Source organism: Neopsephotus bourkii, unplaced genomic scaffold (genome assembly GCF_033783945.1).
Source record: "Neopsephotus bourkii isolate Nb327-2 ecotype Australia unplaced genomic scaffold, CSIRO-AGI_Nbou_v1 NB_107, whole genome shotgun sequence".
Taxonomy (NCBI): Eukaryota; Metazoa; Chordata; class Aves; order Psittaciformes; family Psittacidae; genus Neopsephotus; species Neopsephotus bourkii.
In genome coordinates, this window is record NW_026900624.1 from 680301 (window position 1) to 705708 (window position 25408).

General features: G+C 34.8%; 1 protein-coding gene across 10 annotated transcripts in view; it reads right to left on the bottom strand.

Moving 5' to 3' along the window:
• ANKS1B (ankyrin repeat and sterile alpha motif domain containing 1B) overlaps positions 1-25408 on the bottom strand; it is a 425238-nt gene that overhangs the window by 307684 nt on the left and 92146 nt on the right. For 6 of the 10 annotated variants that reach the window (XM_061357113.1, XM_061357101.1, XM_061357080.1 and 3 more), the window contains one exon: positions 15214-15357. In XM_061357113.1, coding sequence (XP_061213097.1) covers positions 15214-15357 — 144 coding nt within the window. The remainder of the gene's footprint in view (positions 1-15213; positions 15358-25408) is intronic. The other 4 variants (XM_061357088.1, XM_061357094.1, XM_061357155.1 and 1 more) reach the window with 1 other exon arrangement.

Consider the following 25408-nt stretch of genomic DNA (forward strand, 5'->3'; position numbering starts at 1 on the left):
TTGAAGGACAGGTTTGAGATGGCAGCAACAGGATATCCCCTTCAAAATTCTACTTGATGAGTTCAGCAGAAAAAAAAATTTAAATCCTAGGCTAAACCACCACTCAATAAAGTATTTGAAAATGAATACAAGAAACAGTGAATAGGGAAAAAGTAATACAAAATAAAAAGAATACAAACAAGCATTTGTAATGAAAACTGAGTATGTGCTAGCAAACAATACAAGGTCAGTAGTCAGTGTTCAAAATAATAACCCCTTTCTGGTTAATCTCTAGTTAAGGTATGAGGTCTCTGCATTGGCAATTTTGCTGCTACATACTAGTAGTAACTAGTTTCAGCAAACGAACTCTAAAAACTTAACAATGAATTTGAAAAGTTTCTAAGTGGGCTTGCTGCAACTCCAAATATAACTTTTTAAACTTAAGCCATCTCATTCCTCAAATAAAAATAAAAATATTCCTGAAGTCCATATCCTGTTAAAAAAAAAATATCCAAAAGCTAAACAACAAAACTGAAACAAACAGACCCCAAAAAGCCCACAAAACCAAAAACAATTTATTTTTTAAATCATGAAAATAGCATGTGGAGTCTTTTGACCATTTCTGTCAGCCCTCAGCCTCAGCCTTCAGTGATCTGACAGGGATCTGATTTTCATGTGGCATTCAAGGTGAGGGCTCATCAAGTATTCATACTGACATAATGATGTTCCCGCTTTTGCACTCTACTCCTTTCCTAATTGATCTTAACATTCAGTCTGATTTTCTGAATGTTATTAAACATTACAAGTAGATACTCCATCCCTGAAAGTGTTGAAGGCCAGGTTGGATGGGGCTTTAAGCAACCTGGACTAGTGGGAGGAAGACCTGCCCATGGAGGGGGTGTGGAATTAGATGAATTTAAGGTCCTTTCCCACCCAAAGCATTCTGTGATTCTATGATTCTTAACATTATAAGAATCTAAATGTCAGAGAAGAAAAAAAATAAAAATGATGGGGTTACTGAGAAAATGGTTAGAATGTAAATTACTGACTAGTAAATTCTTCATCAATCTCTCACTAATAAATATGAAAACAGTATGCCAAGCAGAACTTAAGTTAGAGACAAGAAGAATTGTTAATACATTAAAAAGTCTGGAATTCTACCAGTGAAGGAGATAAGGCTTAATTAAAAAGTGTATATGTAGCAAAAAGACAAACGTCTCATTGCTGGAGAAAAGCAACGTGAAGTATTCAGGTTGCTGCAGTATGTTCTCCATTTTGCAAGTACTGAGCATATTGTAGAAAACTTTAAACTCTAGAGTAATTCAAGTTAGATGTTAGTAGGTAACTTAAAATTGTCTTAGAATATGCAGCATTAAGCAATGTGATTCTGTTTTTTTTCTCAGATTAAAAGGTCTTCAGCACTTTTCTCAATAATAACAATTATGTTGTTTCATCTCACCCACTTCAATGAAAAGTAATTCTACAGTAATCCTACATGTCCTAGATATTTTCATCTGCATAATAAAACATTCTAAAGAAATATTATTCCATTATAGTTGAATAACCTTTGGCCCTGAAATGAAAATAATCTGATGTGTTGTTTTTTTTTATTAGAGATTATTCAATTTCTGTAAATTATGCCAAAAAACTTGAAGATGACACATGTAACTGACCATGACTGTCAATGTCAAAGTTTGTTCTTCTTTAAAATTGAACTTCATAAAAGTAACGTGCTGGGCTGCCAGTACATTAAAATAAGTATTTCAGTATTTTTGTGGAAAGGATAAAAATACATACACAATAGAAGTAACAGAAAAAGACTGAGAGTGGGTGCGTCACTGGGAAAGCATTAGAGAACAGCTGTCCATACTGATAAAATATAAATTAGATTTTTGCCTTGTAGAAAGAAACAGCAATGTGAAATTGAATTCGCAGAGCATATGCCAGGGACACATCATGGCCCTTACTCGGAAATCTCCAGCCAGCTGGGTCCTCTGAGAATATGCTTGATGGTATAATACTTATCATACGTAATCTGAGAACTAAACAGGACTACTGAGAATACGCTTGATGGTATAATACTTACCATATGTAATCTGAGACCTAAATACGGCTAGACAATAGAAAGGAGGGGAGAAGATTGTGACTGTTGATCAGTGGGAATGAATTTGCTTTAATATATCTATATGTCAATTGTAAATGGTTATATAAAAGTGTGAAACAATATACCATAACATCAGTAAATCTTCAAAAATTACATGATGTTGAGTTAGGCCTTTTTTCCATGTTTCTGCCAAGCTTCCAGTTAAGCTTGCTTTTGCCTTCTTGCATTTCTTGTAAGAATCAATCTGAATGAGGTATGGTCAAAGACTAAGATATAAGCAATATATACAAACCTGTATTTGTATGACCTAAGAATAAAATGATAGAACCTCAGTGGGCATCTAATCAGAACTGACATGCTGACAAGACAGAATTTGTATTTCACTGAAAAATTTTCATACTATCCAGCTCCCTTCTTACAGAAAGCTGATCAGCTGAAGTTTCATTACTTCCCTGGAGCATGGGACAACACATCAGAGTCAAGCATAATGTACTGTTACATCACATTCCTCACAGTGATAATTCATGTAGTCATGTTGTGTGTCACTGGGCAATTATTAATTTATACAACTTCTAAATTTATGAACAGTTGACCTCCTGTAGTCTAGGATACTCACAGTTAAAAGCCATACTGTATTCTGTTATTTGAAAATTTACTGGATCTGGTTTTGATTGAGTCTCCCTTTTGATAAATGACTTCTTCATAATTAACACTAACTGTCCTTACAATTTGTGTAAGATACCTAATAAGGATCACAAAGTTTTGAAGAAATAGTTATTTTAGCCCTAAGACATTTTTTTAGAAACTATGGGGAACAAGAATGCCACTATGCATATTTTTACTTGAAGACAGAAGTTAAGGACACTTGTTTAGAAAAAAGAATTATTAGTGGGTATTTCAGTGCTCATATACATCCAGATAATTCAGATTTTTAAAGAAAACTTTATGGCTATAATTGCTGATTATCTGAAAACATGTATGAACAAGAAGTGGAAGTAAAATACCCAGGGGTTTTCTTGTGAATAATAAACTTTAAAGAAGAAACAGTCTCATAAATGTGAAAAGGAAGAAGGCAATATATTTGCCATCATTAGAAAATATCTTTTTCATTTTTATAGAATACAGATTGAAGAACTGCTATTAAATTCTGGCATATCCCTTAAGATCCATCAGGGTATAATATCTTCTCCCCCTGACTTGCTGCATGCCAGAAGACCAGTATGAACTCAAGTAGCTCTTCTTTATTTACGGTGGGATAAATTCTGCTTAATTTTTCTTTAGAAGAGTATTACGATACTTCTGTTAATAAAACTTTGGAGAGTTATTGATCCCAAACACTCCATCAACCCAAATCTGATGATTACTATGAGGGCAAGCAATAACTATTGCATTTATCCCATTTACATCATAGAATTACAGAATTAAAAAAATAGTTTGTGTTGTAAGGCATCTTTAAAGATCATACAGCCCAATCCCCTTGTAACAAGGGGAGACATCTTCAACTAGATGAGACTGCTTGGAGCCCTGTCTATGGAGCCCTCAAATGTTTCCAGTAAGGGGCATCTACCACCTCTTTGAGTGTTTCACCACCCTCATTGTAAAAAATTTCTTCCTTCTATCTAGTCTGAATGTGTTTGCATCAAACATACTTCATGTTTTCAAACAGACTGATGTATAACACTTGGATTGGGACACTTTAAACTAAATATTCATGATAAGTAACCAGAGGTTGCTGAGAGGAATCAAGAATTCAAGCAAGAAAGGAGTCCTGACCACTGACCAAAGGTAGTTAGGACGCATGCAGCAAGGTGGAGGGAAGAGTGTCTGAACCTGATGGGTACTGCGTGAATTTGTCACAATAATGTAGTGACCAATTGAAAGTATTTCCTATGTCATCATAATCCCAAAACACAATTAGATGACTGCCTCCCCACTGAAAGAAATCGGGAATATTACTATAACTTTTTAGCTAGTAATAACTTTTTTATCTATTACTTACTTAACCAAAGTATATTTTTTATAGCATCATGTAATTAGAATAATTTTTCATGAGTCAAACTATGATAAATGTTCATTGTTATGACAGCTAGAAACAGTTGAATATGTATTTGTCACAGAACAAAGATTCATGATATATTACAGAATCTGGAAAATCCCCAATAATCTCATATATGAAGGAGGGCCCATGCAAACATTTATTTTCATACAATATCTTCTCAAGTAAGAGATAAAATAACTCATTGGAAAGTGATAATTTTGGACCAGAAGATGTCTGAGAAGGTGAATGAAGAGGCTCAGAAGTGTCATGGTTTCAAGGGTGCCAACTTCAAAGTTCAAAACATGAGGAAGGCATGCCTGGTATCAGAAGAAAGAAACTGCTTTCCACTTTCGCAGAGACTGATAAACGCACATGTACTTTGTCAGGCTCTGGACTTCATGTAATAGCACGAAGATTTGAAGGTGGTTATGAAGGGCCATTTTACACAGTACCAGTTTGCTACATAATCAGACCTCTTCACCAGAAAAAGGAAAGAAGGAAGAGGGGAAAAAAAAAAAAGTCCATCTCTCATTTGTAAGAAAATGTTCACAACAGTTTTACAGAAAGAATGGTAGATCTGACTTACAGGGATCTGAGTAGTACGTAACTAACAGCTGACAGATTCATTTTGAGCATCACAAAAAAAATTTCCAGGTCACCATTAAATCACTTTCCTCTAAGCCAATTAAAAAACATTTTACACTTCGGGCTGACCCTTTTAAACATGGCTGAAAGTTAGTGTGAAATATGCACAGAAAAAGTGAATGAGGATTTACAGTTCGGCCTTTGGACCACAAGGCAGTGAACCGTCCATTCTTCTCCCCAGCTGAAACACCCACACATTTGCTTCATCTCTTAAACTAGTTTTGTCTCCTACTCTAGTAAAACCAACCTATCTTAGGTTTTCTAACAGAAGCAGAGAACATGAAGTAAAAACTATCCCTCATACAAGCCAAACCCATACAAAATATATTGATAAAACCTTAAGTGGAGTCAGTATTTACTAGACAGCAAATGCAGAAAGCAAAAATAAACCATAAAAAAACCAAAAGCAAACAACATGTTATATTAAGCAGATACACTGAAATTGCCTAACATTTTATAGCTTCATACTTATTAATTACTGTGCCAGTAAATGAAAAATATATGGATTGCCGTGGACGGGAGAGAGGAATCAAATACACCTAAGTCGATGTAGAACCAAAACATGTCATTTATGTTAATAGTAGTTTTCACTATTAATATAAAACAGAAAAAAACCCTGTCACTGTAAACTGACTTGATTGGAGGCAGACAGTATCACTAAATGAGACATTATAGAAGACATTTTCATTGAAAAGAAAGCTTTACCGCTGGCAGGTCAATCTATTACCTGTTGTAAGTAATATGTGCATTTCAGAAAATACTCTGTATCTGACCATGCTCTTGTTCTGAAGTCATGTACTTTCATTAATTTGCATAACAGAAACCAATTACTTGATGCCATACACAATGGCTTTAACAGAAGCTACAAAAAGATATTTGGTATTTTGTGAAACAGAATCTCCCATGTTTAAAAGTTTTCTAGTTGATACTGAAGAAATAAAAATTTAATTATGTATATAATATAAATATATAATAAATAGCACATATATGCATATAAAAAGCTACTATCACAACAGTGTAAGCCAAGACTCTTGTAAAAGCACTACCTCCCACACACGCTTCCATATTAAAAAAGAAAAAACAAGAAAATATTCCAAATATTAAAGTTATTAAGAGTCATATTATCAAAAATGAAAAACTTTTTTTGTGAATCTCCTTTATCTGAACAGAAAATGAGATACAGAATCAACAGAAGAACCACCCACATTTCAAAACTATCTTTAAAGGTCTCAGGATGCATGCAAATTTTGTAAAAGTTTAGTACTTCCTAATTAAATAAGACCAAATACCCTTTATCTACAGTAAGCATGGTATTACAGAAGCATGAAAACTGAATCTAACAGTAAGAGACAATCAGAGAAAAAGCAAATTCATACTGTAAGTCAGAATCAGTATTTAAAAAACTGTAAAATAAATTATTCCATCATAACAGGAGAAATACGCACAGTAGTTGTCGGCCAATGTTAATACAATGTTGTCCATACCTCCTGTGTTCATAAAGAACCCAGTAATTTTCTATTTCAAAGCACAGTTGAGAACCATAGCTCTGAACGAGACCCTATGAACTCTGCTGTTTCCTGACCAAAAATGTGCAAAAAACAACTAACATTCATAACATGGATATTTAGCTTTATGAATACAAAAAGTTCCATCATCCAGTGTTATCACACTGCATATATACTCAGCAGTTTTATGAGGACTAATTTGGCCATGTTCAATTCAATCACCAAAGACTGAAATAATACTAATAATGCATCAGGAATTACCTAATTCACTGAAGGAAAAATATTCAGCTAATACACATGCTGCTTCCGTATGGCTCTCTAAATAAGAAACCCTACTGGTTTATGTCAAAGCTCTACTGCCTCAATTGTTACTATAATGATTTCTGTGGTACAATAATCTACTTCTATGGTATGTTAATCTACTCAGCCTGAGTTATTGCATAATGGAAACTGAGAATGTGAAGATTATATGAAATGACATGACTAAGGATTATAAGAGAACCAGTGTTACGTTTTCAATGAAATCTGAACTTAGAAAGTTTCCCATAAGGTTTGCTACAAGATTCCATATTCAGAAGAGCTACCACAGAATTATGTCTATTTGGTCAGAATCCAGGAATCTTGCCCATACACTAGCTGTATGTAACAGTTTTACTACAGATATTCTCTACTCATGCTTTGTGATTTTCCTTCATATGCAAAAAAAACTACTATGTCAGTGTTTCACACAAAGGTGGTAAAAAGTACACAAAACTCTGCTTACTGATTCTATTGCTCTAGGTTCTGATTGAACTAATTTCTTATATTTCAACAAATCAGTAACTCAGCTTCAAAAATATATATGCTTAAGCATACATTCAAGTAATTTGCAAAATCGAGGTCCTTTCATAATTTCACAATGAGGAAACAGAGCTGGTCAGTAAGAGAAATCTACTTGTAAAGCCTGCATGTCATGGAACCCCCTAAAGCTAGACAACAGGAAACACTTGGCTGTGGTTCTTTCTCGATCGAAAATGAGATTCTAGCCACTTACAATCCAAAATGTGGAGTTTCTGCAGTTCTTCTTTGGTCATATAGTCCTGATAATAAATAAGTGTCCTTAGGACAAAGCTGTTAAGATACATACACTTAACAACAACTCCAAAATTTGTTCATGTGCTTCACAATAAAACACTATTACATTCAAAAGAGACAAAACCAGACAGTCTTAATCTGTCCATTTTGGAAGTGGGCAGAAAGGAGTGAAGGAAGGCTGCCTGCTTTGTGACCTGTGTATCCCCTGTAAATGCCCTGGTGTTTAAGTCACAAATTCACAAAAATTCAGCTCAAAAGCTAGACGTAGTCAAACACATCCCTCTACTTCACATCTTGACACTGGCTGCCTTCCAGTGCCTTCCTGTTCAACATAAAAGAGTAGTCAATTGAATATCTTCAGAGCTGTCCTCACTTTCTCATTGATACAGGGAGCACAAGCACCCAGATGGGTTTCTGAATGAACTTTCTGCTGTCAAATTTATTCCTCATAATGCAAAAACAGTAACTATGCAAAATCAATCTGAATAAGACAGAATTTAGGCACCTGTCCATATAAAACAGATTACAACAGTTTACTCAAAAAGCTTTATGTGTATATAGAACTTAAGTATCTGATAAACATAAAGGCTGATGAAGTTGGTGGTTTGTAAGTACTTAGACAATTAGGTAGGCTAAAATACTGTCTGAGACCTATGGACTCTATTTTGCTAAATTCAAAATTAGGAGAATTAAATGTGACTTAACATTGCCTGAAGATTGTATTTTCTCTCTTCACAGTATAAAATATTGTGAATCAGAAATTAGAATGCTATAAAATCATAGCACCTTCAAAAATAATAGCCAACTTAATATTGTCAATTTATTAATCTACCTTAATGTCTTTACACATATACCCTTTATGTTAAAAATGCCTGGTGGACTGTTCTGAAAAATGCCTGGTGGACTGTTCTGGTTACAGGGAGAGACATTTACAGCATCTTTTTTAAAAAGCTACCTCCCTCTATTCCCTATGTTATTAGTAGTATTACTGTTATTTCTATTTATTGTAGCAAGATTTTATGGTTCAGGACTGCTTATTGCTTCTGGAAAGTGAATGGAACATTTGCAGCAGCAATACACATGATTAACACTATTCTAGGTAGAAAAACATAAACCATGACATCCCTCTTTTCCTAGTTGAACTGCCTTTCTGAGAGACCTTAAAATGAAAAGGCGTATTTGACTAGAATTGGCAAATCACATTTTCTAACAACAAAAAAATCCAAAATGCCTTATCATGAAAACATGCAACAATGTTGTCTTACATATTTTCCCTTGATATCTCAAATATGGACTCTCCTTAACTTATTTCATTTTATTTGACCTCCAATTCATGAGTTCATCTTCATTTTGAATTATTAATACTGGAAAATTGATAACAGTTTCAGATATTAAGAAAGTCTTAGCCTTAGACGGGGTTTCTATTTTTGTTAACAAGTAAGTGTTTCCTGATAAAGTTCTGTATGTAGGGAAGCAAAACCAGAATTAAGCACATTAATGCCTATGTTTAAGTAGGCTTAAGTAATTTGCTGAATCAGGGTTTATCTCTTTCTCGGACTCAGTGTAATGAGTACTGGCAATAAAATTTTTCAGTAAAATACAGAAGTCAGACCCAAGGCATGCAGTTTCCTTGGTACAGCAAGAGAGGATTCACAGTTACAGAATACAGAGTTGCTCTGTTTTAAATGCCCAGTTACCAGCCAGGTCATTTCTTCAGAAATGAAGCACATTCTTGTCAAGTTACCAGCTTCTCAGTTGGTAGAGAAACTTCACAGTTTCTGCTATTAGTTTGTCGTGGTTCTCAAATACATTTCATTTGTACCACTATGAAAAAAAATCCTAACCAAACAAACCTGAAAAAACCCCAAACAAAAAAACAAAGCAAACAAACAAACAAAACCACAAACAAGCAAAAAAATAGCAAAACGCCACAATACAACCCACCCAAACCAGACAAAACGTTGCTAGGCTCAGAAATGTTCCAACATGTCAAATGCCTTTAAACAGCCCTTCACAGAACTGCAAACTTACACACCCCATGACTTGATGGCTAATCCATATAGTAAACCTACGCAGTAATCACTGCACCCAGGTATCACCACGCAACTGATCTCCTACCTTCAGATACCATGAATACCAGCTTTTTGGGCCATCAACTCTTTTCCTTCTGTTACTACCACTGAAACAACAAACACAAGTTATCTATGATGACCTTTCCCCCACAAAATGAAGTACTGAAGTGTAAACCCAATTCTTCAGACTAACCAGGAACTTCTACATGTGTTCAAGTTTCCACATAACGCTTTAATACTTCTGTTTTGAAGCAGCTGAAGTTCAAACATTAAATTTTTAATACAAAGTTGAACTTTTTTCTTGTATAAAATTATTTGCTATGCATTGTTGCTATCTATTTGCTATACAATTTAACTTGATTTTTTTTTTCCCCATTTTCCCATGATTCGTCAGGCAGTACTGAAATCAAAAGCATTTCCTGAAAGTGCATCTTCTGGTTACCACTTAACTGCAAATGATAAAGTGGTAAAATTGAACATATCATTTAAGATCATACTTCCGTATTTCATTTAGGAATGTGACAGTGTGCAACTCAAAATTAATTTCTACATGAATGTGAACACCTTTAATAGTAGTAAAGCCCATCATGAAAGTCAGCATGGCTATCAATACTTCCTACGATTTCTGACATGTATCAACAATTCCAGTATTGTTTGACACCTCTCTTTCTCTTTTTCATCCCACTTAATGCTGTTGTTTCATAATCACACCAAGAGATAACACAGACCAGTGGTAGCCAGATTTACACACCGCTAGGCAGGGACAGCCATACTTTTGCAAACTGATTTACAAACTGATGAACATGGAGTCAGTCCTAAACTTTTAAATAAATTAGCTTTTCTGAGTTCACATATCTAAAATTTTATAGAGAATTATAGAAAGAAGATGTTTATGTGAAAGAGATCTCTAGAAGTCATCTTATCCAAGCTTTCAGTCATAGCAGAACTATCTTAACTACCAGGTTTCTCTGAGCCTTGTTCAGTCGATTCTGAAAACATCCAAGGATAAAAAGATTAAAACATCTCGTTACATTACATACCTGTGTAGCAGTGTCTAGATGATACGAGTGAAGTAAAAATTCATTTGCCACAAGACATCTGGCAACTGGAAATTTACAATGGAAATTAAGAAGCTACATACTACTAGCAAGAACAAAAAGCTCAGTGTCATTCCTTAAAACACCATCAGAAAATGTAGCAAAACACTAATATGCCACTTTTTTTTTTTTCAATATACTTATTCGCCATCACTGTTCAGCAGGGTATAATAATCACCTGCTGATTCTTTCTAGGCACAATACATATTGCACTTTTCAATAGCTGCTTCAGTGTGTGGGTGGTGTGTTCCTGAGATTACCAACAAAACTCCAGCTTAATGCAGAAAAGACAAGACTGCAAATCAAGAGCTAACAGAAATATTTCTAAGGGTAATACAGGTCTCCATGTCAACCCCATTTAAGTAAAATCATAATTTAATTCACTAACCTAAAATGAGAAAAAAATAATAAATCTTTTCAATGTTAGAAACTACAGGAAAATACTACAGGTAATGTAACAATTTTACTCTGGCTGTTCATCTTCCAGGTATGCTGTATGCCAGTTTTCCTAGCTGAGGGTGGTCTTCCCTGGAAAATAATTTTGTCTCTACCATGTCTCTATCACTTATCAAATAAATACATTACCAAACAAGATGTCAGTTTTTCCCCTACTGCAATATATAAATTAGATGATGCCGCAAGGCTCTCTATTTCTAATTCTGGTGAACTTCAACACCAAATAGGTCATGCTTTGCCTAGGAAGGTTGGACCAGATGATCTTCAAGGTCCCTTCCAATCTGGTACTTCTATGATTATATGAAGCAACAGCAACCAAATCTCTTTTGTTACCAATCTAATCTGAAACGTACTTCCTTTCAATGCTCTGAAACGTAGTTGTCAATGAAGTGATGGATGACACCATTTTTTGGGTCCAAGTTGGTAAAATACTTCAGCTAATGGTGTTTAGATAAAAATACACTCTTTGCTTTGTTTGCTTGTTTTGTTGTTCTTTTAATTGAAGAGCAAAGAAGAAATATTCCCTCTTTTATACTTCCTCCTCTGTACCTCAGCAGTTCAAAAAATTACTAAAACACTTAACTAAGCTTAATGTCCAAGAAAATTTTTAGAGAGAACTGACAAAAGGAGGAGTTCAAACTGGAAGAGTATGCTAAAATGAAAACAAATAATGCCCAATAAATCTCCTAATATTAAAATTGTCCAGAAAGAGACAGGGAGTCCTGCTGCCTCTCTCCAGAGAGTATCATTACAGAGATTTTTTTTTAAAAACAGACTTGATCTCTACACAAAAACCGAGCTAGCTCCTTACTCAATTTCCACATTCATCTCTCATGTATCCAGAACCATCTTTGTAACTGTAAATATAATTGCAACATAATAATTTTCAGTGCCAGGCTTTCTATAATGTAATCATAACCCACTTCCACAATACAAACACAATACAAAATTCCTTTGAAATTATATAAAAGAAGTACAGACAGACATGATGATCTTCTGGAAGCAAGACATGAAATATATAACCCTGTTAACTGATGCATCAAACTCCAAACTAAATATTGCTATCACAGCCTATACTGATAAATAAACAATTATATACAATTTATCTCCTAAAAATGTAGTCAGGAGTCTCCGTTCTCTTCCCTCCCTATAAATAAAAGACATTTTGGGGGAAAATTCTCTTCCACAGGAGAACCTGTAAGAAAATTGCTAGAGTTCCTACCTCTAGGAGTCCTGGGGTTGTATGAGCTGAACATAGGTCAGTTTAAAACATAAATGTGAAGGTCTTCCAGAAGTTCATTGCTTCTAAAAAGACGAAAATCTGACATTAAGTTAGATACATAGTGCTTCTTTAAGTATTTAAATAAACTTTCCGTATCTGTCTATATTTTTGTTAACAGCCACAGTTCCTCACCAATTGCAACGTGAAGATTTATACTTAAGGCTTTTAAATCAAAGTTCAGTTTTTTTCCATAGCAACTCCACTGTTCTCTTTACAGATATTACTTTCATTCTGTAACAGACAAATGTGGTATTTCTGGTTGGCTGTCTTGTCAAACATAGGGAATCACTGTCAGGATTTTCAAGTTACACATATAAGACTTAATTCCAGAGACAGTGCATTGAAGCTGATCCAGCAGCTTCCTAAACAGGACATAGCTAAACCTACCTTATCTCAGAATTACTCTGTATCACAATTAGGAAAATATGCAGACTCAACTGTCAAGATTAAGGTGCACAGACTGCTTGCTTTAAACTGATAGTATTGCTATGATCACACAGGACTCTGCACCACCCATCTTTGTGACATTGCAGACAGCCCTGTATTTATCTCTGTATGTCAGGCCCTGTTTGCCCCTTAGCAGATATATTCAAAAGCACACTATCCATGAAAAAGAATATGGAATGAAGATTACAGTTTCATACATTTGGAGTATGCTTCTTTATTCCAAAGAAAATGTTAGTATGTATGTATGTATGTGGGTACTGATAAACTCACCTAAAATTCACTTTCAGTTCACCATTGTACCTCTGACTGTGTATATAAACCAAGAATCACTGCTTGTTCTCCTTTGATGTGTAAACACAGTATATTTATATAATTGTAAAATCTATTTTTAACTACAAGAGATTGAAAAAATTACCTTGTCATTTGCATATTTGATAGACCTTTTTCTCTATTTCAGGATCTTTAGCAAAGTATGGATTTTAAGGCATGATGTCATGTAGCCTTATCTTATTGTTTCTTCATGATAAACTCTGCATTTTCTTGTATGTTACTGGACTGACATAAGTATTAAAACCACAATTTGTTAGTTTACCTAAAACATGCTGTTCCAGATTATATCTATCAGAATTTGTTAAACGAATTCAAGATACTGGTCTTAATCTAAAATTGAAATAAATACTTTGTGTTCTCAATCCCTTAGAACAAGATGTTCTCTGCTGCATTCCGAAGTGAATGTGAAAGATCCAACAGATTAGCTAACAGCTTGAAAGACTCCATACAGTGATGGCAACACTTTATAAAGTGAATTCACTGGTTTGTAATTTAGAGATTTTTCACTACATAATTTTTTTTTCTTTCTTCCATAAAAAGACAATCAAACTACCTCTGTGTTCAATTTTTTATGGAGAAACAATCTAGAAAAGCGTTCTGCCACTTCACAAATGAACACCGAATAAATGCACTCTTTTTTTCTACCCATAATTAAAAATCCTATTAGTTCTCAGAGCAAGAAAGATGAGATATTGGGAGGCTGAGTTTAAGGCTTAAGCACAATGAATAAAACTTATTCAGAAGTCACTATCTTAAAATTTACATCACTTTTTATAAAAAGGAGATACCAACTAACCAAGCTAACTTCATTGTATTTTTCAAATGCATTCCTGACTTTTATAACAGACTTTACAAATCTTTTATATATTAAAAAGAAGCAAGGAAAATAATTTATTTTTTTAAATAAGGCAGTCACTCCAAAATGACATGCGTGTTCATCATAGGAAAATTTAACAATAATTAAACCATAGGAGACAGATATTTAAATAAGCTCCATTTAAGAAATATTTTTTGAAACAAATTCTTAAAAATGAGGGATTAGTAACCATGGCACTCCTATTGTATACCAGGATAATTCTGATGGCTCTGCATCTTGCCAAATGCCTAAAATGATAGATAGTGAAGTAAAAAACAGCTACTGAAAGGGGAATGGAATATAAAGGCTCCTTATAAAAAAGACAGGGCAGTGCTCATTGTTATTCAAGCACATTAGTTGCCATATCCTGTTTCCACTGACCGCAGTGGAAGCTTTAGCATTGACTTCAAACAGGTGCAAGTCCCATGAGACTAAAGGAAATAAAATGTACAGTCACAGTATGAAAGCAACAGTGTATAAAGTGTGGTGAGACAGGATATGTAATTCCAATCTGGTACACAAGAATCCGACAAAGCTATTTACATGCAGTGCCAAGTAAGGATGCAACTGAAAAAACAGGCATTTCTAAATACAAATTTGGCAGGCCTCCATTCAACGTTACAAGAAAAGCACAGGAAAGATGTTACAGAAATGAGTGCTAAACTATAGTGAGGGGACAGAACAAGGGAGACCCAGGAGCAGTAATAAGCATCATCCTGTTCTGTAGCAACTTGTTCAGGACACAGCTGTTGGCATGCCTTGGTGGATACTGCAGATTGGTCTGCTCTGAGAATTGTTGGGACATTACCCATTTTTATTTATTCTCCTCTGTGTTATTATGAGTATTTGAAAATGTTTGAAGACTTTTTTTAGCTTACATAATCTTAAAGAAGTTTTAGGTTATATTCTTACATCAGCTGAGTTACGGATGGTGTCCTCAGTTAATGCTATAAAGAAAGTAGCTGAAATGTTATTACATGAATTAGAAGCTGACCAAAAATAGACTATATATCCCAAATGAAACTATGACTTCAAAATCTCTTTCCAGACGGAATGAGAAAATAAAGCTATACAACACAAAAACTGTTGAAAATAGGGGTAATAAACTGCAAACTCTCTTGTCCTTAAACTTACCTGGATGAGTATTACAGCAGGATGACTGAACCCCAACATTTAATTTTAAAAACAGATTTTGATGTTAAAATGAAGACTGACAGTAACAATTTTGAAGGGAATAAAGCAAAACTAGAAAGGACTGTGAGACAGAAAAGAGATTAGGCAGTTCTTCTACAGTTAATAAGTTTTATGATAGAAAGGTAAACATATACCTGTGCAAGCATGGGGAATCCGAGGTTCCTGCATCCATTACAAGGTGTCAATGCCTCCCATATACCCGAAGGACCACAAGTATTTTCACCTGCATCATCATCTTCTTCCTCTCTTGGTGATAAACGTGTTGAGGGCAGCCTCTGCTTAAAGCAACAATACTTTCAAATCAAACACAGAGATATACTCAATTAAATATTTTACTTAAAAGAACTTAAAAGATTCCCATTTATAATTTCCAAAAGTTAAACTGCTATTTTAATGCAAAGTAACTACTCAGCAGATAATCTGCTGCATGAAAATCACACTTTCTAAGGAAAATATTTATATTGATGTATCTGCAATCATACTTTAAATAGAAGTGAATATACATTAAAATTATGTATTTTTATTAACAATTATTGGCTATTTCTACTCCATTTTACTATAAAATTTGCTTTAACATCATGAAGCTTAGGATATACCACAGAGAATATAAAAAAAACATTTTAAAAAGTAAATACTACCCCCAAATAGGAAATCATATAAGCTAAAGGGATCTTGCTTCAATACTTATCTCCTGTGTTCAGAAAAGTGCAACTGTATAACATTTGCTTGGATCACTCCAAGGGTTTTCAGGGAAAAAAGATCAATTCAATCAAATTATGAGGTTTGCATTTTTATTTTAAATTTATCAGTAATAAATGTATTAGCTTGTTTTGTAAGCAAAACTTTTATTTAAAATTGACCTGCTTTATTTTGTTTCATTTGATAGAAGAGGTGAAAGGTACTGGGAAAAGTCATTCAGTTGCCAGCATTCAGGCTTCCATACTGTTCTCAGTGATAAGGGAATGTCAGAATGCTGGTTTTCACTTAAAAGAGTATACTAATTTTCTATGACAGCCAAACCTACGAAGAGTGAACAGTTCCCATTTATTTATTGTTATTATACACAAGGATAGCCCACCTCAACTGAACGAACTGCAGAGACAACTTTTATTGATTTCAGGGAAAAAGAGTAGGAAAGTTAAGCCAGTAATGAGTGATTAGTGAAAATCTGGTTTAAAAAAAAAGTAACAACAATAAAAAAAGAGTAAATATTACTCATACCTTATTTTTTTTTGTCCATATTTATATCGGAATATGCAATACTTGTTCTAGCCTGCTTGATACTTGTTTGTGCAGCCTACCTGATATTCAGATACTAAATGCTGTCTTTAGGAATGCTTGTCTTAATCTTTCAGAGGTGTCTGGATTTTTGATTGACCAATGTAATGTTGTTGAGGCTGACCACATCTATTAATCTGGTGTTAAACATTAGCTCTAAAGTACTTCTATGAGGCTCATATAAAAATAAGTAATACAAAAACCTTCAAACAGTTAAGTGCATACTATTTTAGCCAACATAATAAAGAAAAGCATGGAGTCAGCTCTAAGAAAAAGAAAGCAGAAATGAAGAAGTATGGGGAGAGAAAGAAGCACAGAAACAGTAGGAGTTCTAAACATGAACACAAGCTAATGAAAGCTGTAAGAGAAGCAAAGACATCGCACAGACTGGCGCTAACTCAAACTTGGTAACACCTGAGGATCATTTAACCTTTGACTCTTGTGCTAACTTCTTCTACACAGATGTGGCTGGTAAACCATTAACTTAAGCAGAAAAAAAAAAAGATTTCTAAACTCTATTTCAGCTCACTCACCAAAGATGAGAAGCACAATATATCCATTTCCACTAGTCTGATTCCTCTTGGTTAGAAAATGGTTGATCCCTTGTTCCAGACTATATAAATCTAGCCACATCTTCTAAAGCTAGGTGGATTTATTTACTTTTTACTGTAAAAGTCAATTTCTAAAACATTCTTAGCATGATATTTCATGAGGTTATTTTAACAGTCAAGTGGTACCACAGAATGTGTTGCCATAGCAACCAATATTCTTATACAGATTATTAAAAGGATTGGGTTAAGTCTGCAGAGATGGGCCATGAAAGACTATTATCGCTATAGATTTGCATAGACAAAGGAAGCAGACTACAGGTCTTTCCCTTCTATTTATGATGCCATCTTCTATGGTGGTTGCCCTATGTTTATATTTTAAACGTCAGAATTGTTGTACCAAAATTGTACTAAAATTGTTGTATCAAAATTGTTGAGCAAAAAGCAAAGAACTGCAGCAATGCTAAGTAAATCAATGCTAGGAAAGCAGGTAATACATATTAGCAGTGACCTTAACAAGTCAGTGTAAGTGAATGAAGACAAAAGTCACAGAAAAATGTCAATGCATGTTCTAAAGGTAAAAAAAAATGACACATAGTATCAAAGAGAATTTTTAAACACAACTAAAGGAAGATGAATAATGAAATTCAATATATTTGTATCATTCAAGGGAGAACATAGGAGTATTTAGCCATTACAGGAACAGAGTACAAAAAAATTATACCAATAGAAAAAATGTAGAAGCAGAATAAGAGTTGTATTTTTTCCATTGGATATATTTTATATAAATAGCCTAAGAAAGAGTGGGGATAACAGGAATTTAAATTACTGTCAATATGAATGAGAAGAGGAAGAATTATATAGTCAGATCTCCTGATCATTCTAAAAAGAACCAATCAGGGTTCATCAGACACACTCCTGGAATAAATTGACCAGTACTCTTATGCAACTAGACAACCCAGGTTGTCTAATAACATAATTCTGGCTAATTCTCTTTTTATACTGCGCAACTGATTTCTGTCTTGCCCAGATTTCTGCTACTGATAAAGCACTAAAAAGGAAGCATTATGAGAAATGTGTATGAACGGTCAAGAAACAGTTACTGCTATAACCTTTCTCACCTATCCCTGCTGCAAAGAGGAAGAAAGGAGTAAACAGCTGCGTGGGAGAAAGGGGAGTCAGAAGTCTCCCAGGTGGGACAGACTGGGTTTGCATACCTGGCACAGAGGGAAGCAGCACCTGGAGGAGACAGGTGAGATCAGAAAGAGCTTCAACCAACCCACAGATCTCAGGCTTTTATATAAGCCCTTAGAACTCCTAACCCAGGCCACCCTGCCTCCTGCTCTTCTCTTCCAGCATTCATTCCTTTCCCAGAACTCCCTTATTTTCTGTTCTGTTGTATAATTTAATTTTGCCTCCTTAGAGATCCTTTGGACATGAAAATCTAATTCTGTGTATGCTGCTGGGAAGCCTTGAAATAGCCCTGTAGGGAGGTTTAGAAAAGCCAAAATTATTTATGCCCACATCTCAGAAAAAAAGTAAAATAAAAAAAACATAAAAAAAGAGGAAGAGATTTCTGTCACCTAAAGGAAAATAGACACAACTGAGAACCTTTTATTCATGCCTGTTTTGACGCAAAAAAGTAAATGCAGCTAAAAAATGCCACTTAGATCATAGTTGCTCAATTAATTGAGCCTGATGTTATGAAACTGTGAAATCAATATAAACTGTAATACCAAGCTTTAATAAGGACAACTCTGGCTGAGCTAGAAGAGACATGAGTATAAGCGTTATATCCCCTCAAACAAAACAGACAGAAAACCTTAAAAGACATTAGATATGATCTTTGAAAAATTGGTAGGGAAACCACAAGACACTGAAACAATAAAATATTTAGTAAGAGTCCTGGGTTTGTTACCTGAACACTCAATTAAGTATTAAAAATTGTTTACAGCAGTAAGATACTAACAGTATAATTTCTCTATGTATAAAAATAAGAGTGTAATAACATAGCAATATGGGAGTAGTAAGATCTACCATAAGGATATTGGATCATTACAGTTAGCAACGAGTTTTTCTCTAACTTTACTGGGCCTGACACATCACCTCTGATTTTCATACATAATGAGCATTTAGGCTGTGTCCTTGATATGGAAGTATTCCTCTTCATGCCTCCATCTAAAAGGCAAAATTCGCCCAGTAGGGTACTTTATACTGAAGGATACTTTATTCTTTAAACAGGCTATTTGTTCTCCCAGAATACGTAGGTGCCTCAGATTGACTATCATAATAACTTGACATCTCTCTCCTGATCTAAGAGAACAAGCCAATATTTAGCAAGAGGGAATGACAAGTACTGACAAAAAAAAAAAAAATGCAGAGAAAATCTGTTCCTTCTCAAAAGTCAATAGGAAGACGGACCACTTTTAATTTCACAGCTCAAGAAACTTTAGGCCATGTATAAAACATATATAAAGTCCTGACCTTCCTTTTTACATATGACAGTGATTTCCTGACCACCATATTATCTAGACAAATTTTGTCTATTAATACAGTAAGTAATACAAAACATCTTATTTCCTTTTATACTCTCCTTCCCTTGTTTTTCAATGAATATTGGTCTGGTTTTTGCCTTGACATTCATAAGCAGCCACTGCTAGGCAAAATATGATTTGATTCCCTCATTTCAGGATACAAAGGAGACTTTCCTATAGTAGTCCAGTGAAATCTAAAACCAAACATCAAAACCATAGAATCATAGAAATTTCAAAAGGAAATCTTTCTTTACTTCTTGTATCTCTGTTTTTTTCATATTCACCATCCATTTGCAGGAGTATTGCAAATACCCTTACAGGCAGCATCCACTACAGCAAAAGAGCAATTGCCACATAGCACTAGCAAAACCATTCAAGATATAAAGTAATAGGACCTTTTCTATCTGTTATTGCATGATCGTTCTGGACACTAATGTTAACTTTGCATTTATCTTGCAGCAGATCACATATTACGAAAAGTCAGATTTTTGAAACCGAGCAGCAAAGACAAAACCCAGAAAACAAATCTCTCTCTGGAAGGTAGAAAGGAAGATGTGATAAACTAAATTCTACCACTCAGTCTGGGACAATGAAGCCAGTAGGAGGCTTCTTCTGAAGAAATAATTTGTCAGACATAGGACCATGCAAATATTTCATATGATCCTAAAACACTGGACTTTAGAGGTCCCTCTACCTCTTCTTTGGTCCAAAAGGCCTGTAATTATGTCATGAAATACAAGTGAAAAGAAAAATACAGTTCTATTGTCTAACATTCTATTTCTTTTAATACTAAGAACTAACAGCGAGGGAAACTGTTCCTCAAGATCCTCTATAAATTCAGCTGGGCAGCTTGCTCTGTGCTGCGGCTGCTCTCACCAGCTGCGGCAGCCCGGGCCGGCAGATCCGGACAGTGCTCCTGCGCGCTCAGTGCTCCCCCTGCTGCAGCTCCGGCTGCTCTCGGGGGAAATCCCCGAGGGATGGGTAACAGGCATGAAATGTAACACCATCAGCTATTATTTTTTATCACAGCAGGATTCCTACATTAACCGAATGTACCCTCCCTGGATTCAGTAAGAAACCTGACAAAGAGAAGCCTCATTTACAAGATACATGCTGTGTCTTACGGGCAGGCAACAGTGAGGCAATTCTGTGGCCTGGGAACACCTTTCCCACATCCCCCAAGGCAGCCTTCTCTCTGCTTGAGTTTGTTTTGGGTGTTTTTTTCTGCCGTTTCACATCCTCATTAGCTTGTCCTTCACCTTACATTGCATGACTGCAGCCATTCTTTCAGAAAGAGGTTCCTAGCTTACATTTCTGTCATAATTTTGTCATGAATCTGGTTGGGTTTTGAATGCACCTCCTGTATTCAGCAAGGGAATACCAAGAGAAAAAGGATGGTTTTTCATCTAAAGCAGCAGTTGGAGAAGTGTACTCTGTACCTGCCTCTGCCATAATCCCTCCGGGATACTTTAAGCTTTAAGCTTTTCCAATGTGGTCACTAAGTTCGTGTTCTTTATTTGCTGGCTAAGTTGAAATTGTGAAGGCAAGTTTGCAGAAGTACCAGGCTACAGCAGGAACCAGCATGAGCTATTCTATGACCATTTTCAGTGGTATGTGACATTAAGTGCTCTGAAAATCCAAGCTCTAGAAGCTCTAGACAGGAAGAAACTTTACCTCTGCAACACTGCACATCAGCCAAGCTGCACATGATAGCATTTTCTGACTGGAGCTCCATAAAGAAAAACTCACAAAAAAACCCAACTGAACAAAACAAAAACAAAAACAAAAACAAAACCAACACCCTTGTCTAAAGCAGTCTCATGTTTTGAGCTCAAGAACAGTGAAGTATGAACCTGGAAAGAAATTCCTGTAACTTGAAGTCAGTAGAGTCTTGGCAATTGACTATATGCAGCAACAGTAAAAGTTATTAACTTTAGGCAAACATAATTAATTCACATATGTGATAAAAAAGTACATGAATGCGTAGTTACTGCTCCTCAGTGGGCAAGTGACACCTATCATGATGAGCACCCCAGAAATTAATCATTTGGTCTTCAGAGAAGGATCTAACATTATGAAGCAAATACACCCTGGAACTAGATGGCAAGTACAATACGCACTGAATAAGGTCAAAATTATAAGTAAAAATGGGATTATAAAATTAATGAGTACATGTGAATATATATTCAAAGCAGGGCCATACATTCCATTTTTCAATTAATATTTGCATGTAACAATAATGACAAGACAATTCTGCATCTTTAAACTACTCTCATAAAAGGATGCATGCAGAATACCACAAAAGTTTTAGGATTTTAAAACCTGACATGTTATTAACTAGTCAGAAAACACCAGTCATAAACAATAACAACAAATATCTTTCCTTCCATTGATAAAGGAATTACTGTTTTTCAAGACTTAAGATAGCTTTTTGTTTGCTAAAAAAAATAACTGTAAAGAAAGAATGGCCCATGAACAGAATGTCATTTATTAATAAAAAGGCTGATCTTGGCTAATCGATTTTTCACTATACATAAGCTTTTGAACTGAGTATAGTAATCTTCATATGAAGAGTATTTTATCTATATACAAAAGCCTCTATTAGTGATCTGATATTTTGTGTGCATATCTTAAATACAAAGGAAAAGACACCTCTATGTACTTCAGTAAGAATCTTCACTCGAGCTCCCACTGCATTTTACTACGTAGACGAAGATGTTCAAGTGACAGAAAATTCAAGAATTTGATAAACTGAAAAATCGCAGAGCAGTGCTTTTAGTAACTACAATTTACCATAATAAGAAGTTATTTGTTAAAAATGATATAGTAGATGGAACCTATGGAGTTTTCATTTTTAAATATCTTGGGAAGCATGTACTGTGTTTATTTTTCAGTGTGAAATTAACAGGATGAAGTATTCATTGCTTGGAGCTGCGATATGAACTGTCCTGATTAAACAAAACATTGAGATCATTCTTTTAAATTAGTTTGAGCCATTTGAAAGCTAAGCATTTAATATGAGCTGTTTGCTTAAGCTATTGATTAAACTAGCTGTCTTTAACGCATAAAAATATAGGCACTTCCACAACTTATTTAGTTCATTCCAGTGTCTATGCTTGGGAAAGGACTGAACTGCCCAAATTAATTTCTTCCTCTTAACATTAAGTAAATAAAGTGAACATGTGTTTTAAAACTTGCCTAACTTTGACCATGTACTTAATACTCATAAATCAGGCTAACTGCACACTTCGTATCAATTTCAAAAGCTTAATATCACTTCAATTGTTTTGCTTGACCAAGGAAGAACTTGGCATACTGAAGCACAAAGCACCAAGACAGAAATGAACTCAGCAGGTTATTTAGACTGCAAGGACACTCTTTGTCTTTCCATCCCACAGGCATAGTATGTTTCACCTAAGCTAGCATGTAGGCAGGGCATACACACATGTAGACTGTGCAAAACAGCAGCAATTCGGTAACTTTTTTGAGTCATGAAGTTTAAGCACATGAATAGTTCCAATTAACTTAATAGGATTTCTCATGTTAATGACAGGCTTATGCATCTCTCTGAATCAATATGCACATGACTCATTCCAAAATGTGACTCACTGTGTAGAACTCATGTACCAGTTGAAAAAGAGACTGATAATAAAGGAAACCCAAAATCAAGTGTTAATATTTTTTTAAATATTATACAGAATTAAAAGCTTAAGCACATTTACCTTTGCCTAAAGAAAAAAAAACATCCACCATATAATTCAAAGTACAAACCAGCATTTTTGGCTTTAAATGTCACAGAAAAAAAGTACTGTTTGGAGAATAACTACAGAAGCATCTCTGTATTTTACATTCCTATAGTATCTGAATGTTATCATATAACATTTGACAAACTTAGTGCAATGTAATTGCAAAGCAAATCTGCTGTAAAACATGTATTTTTCTTTTTTTAAAGTTGTGAAAGAGAGGGTGGATAAGTGGGTGGCAGAATGATGAAACTTATAGAAAATACATTATTTGTCATGAAATAGAGCAGAAGGAACAAAAATTTAAGTAGGGGGAAAATCAGGTGGTAAGTGAGTAGGCAGAAGCCACTAATTTATTACTCCTCCAGTGCAGAGTTTTTTATTTAGCATACTTATACTCAATAAAAGTGTGTTAATGAAAACGCAGTTATTATTCCATTAAGTAGCTGCTGGCTTAATGAAGGACATAAGAGAAAATCATACCTGAATAGATAAAGCCAATCTAATGAGTAACACTGAATTAGTCATCTGAATATGAATGCTGGTTAAGAGTGGATAATCGAGAAGGCCTTGAAGAGCATTTGTGCCAGATTATCTACAGATCCATCAGCAACAAATCACTACTAGTTTGCTATATTGTCACCCAAGTGCTAAATATAATATAGAAACAATGCAGAAGAATAGCTGACAATCAGTCTTGACATGCTACAGGAGTTGAAGGCCTAAGGGGAAAAGATCAGACAAATAGTAACCTACTTTTTGATATCAATAAAACATGCAAAAGCTCAAACTTTTCCAGAGGTATTAGAAAAAAGGATAACACAAAACCCCCCAGAGGAGATGCAGAATACAACTGGACAAGAACTCTTAATGCAGGCTGATTAACATGGCAGGTGGAAGTAGAACTCAAAATCATCTTCATTAGGAAGGCAAAGGTTTTGCTATATCTTGTAGGAAAATGTGCCAGTGTGAAGCTCAAATGCAAGCTTCTGATTTCTCCTGTTTTACATAAAACAGTGATATCATTGCAGTCACCTCAATAACCAGTACTACCAGAAGATTTAGGACAATGGTTGTTCTTCCTCTGCTAGCTCATCTGCACTGTTCTTTTTGCCTGTGTGCATAGTATGTACAGATCTACTGCAGTGCAAGCAGACCTTTATGTTGTTTTCCAGATATACTATTAAGTAGGTGAAGAGCCAATACTTAAACTCTTCCTTCAGCCAGTCATCATACAGTGTCTTAGAATACCTGTAAAATAATTAAGTCATTCGATAACATGCTTTCACATATGACTCACTGTATTTCTTATGAAGTATCTGTGGCTAAACATGTGAGCTCTTAAATTACTGAAATTCCTTAAAGGAAACGCCATTTTGGAGAGATAGTAAATACTCCAATACCCATAAGGAATTGGCTATTAATACGTGAAAGAAAAACCAGCATAGGAATAAAGTGTTTCTACATTTTAACATTATTTTCTCTAAGATTGACAGGCAGTGCTGAGGCTGCTTCTTTGCAGGCTGTGAACAGTTCATATTCCAGAGATACTGGGCAGAGCATCAGTATCAACAGAAATAATAGCAGTAGTATTAATAGAAACTGCTCAATCTTAAATAACTACTGAAGCAAATAAAATTGAAGAGCCTCTTCTAAGATTTTCCCTCATGGCAGTAAACTGAGACTTATAATAAGTTTAGGAAGGACAGATGCCAAAAAAAAAACCAAACCACAACAGATTATTAAAAGAGGTATAAGTCATTCAACCCTTACAACTCTCTGGAAAAATAAAGAAACGTGTAAAAAAAGATATGTGCATGATCAAGTAACCCTAGTTTCTGCTTCTAATCTCAATTTAAAAACTTAGCACTGAAATCAGACAAGGGTTTCAGTATATATTGAAGCTGCAGAAAAGTTAGCAGGTGCATTTATAGCACACTGAAGACCTATATTAATTCCATGCTCAAACATTTCTAATGCATAGCAAATATTAGGCAGTTCCCCCTTAACTCTGACTTAACCCATGATCTTAATATTTTATAGAGTTATAAGAATCTAGTCCAATATAGTTTTCTGCTATTTGTTTTTTACTTGCTGAACTTATTCACAGTGACTGAAAAAAATCTGCCAACAGAATGCAATGAAACTCTACGTGATGAGTGGTCAACTGCCTCAAGACTTAAGGACAAAAATACTTCTTTTATATGTCAATTATAAGTGTTCTTG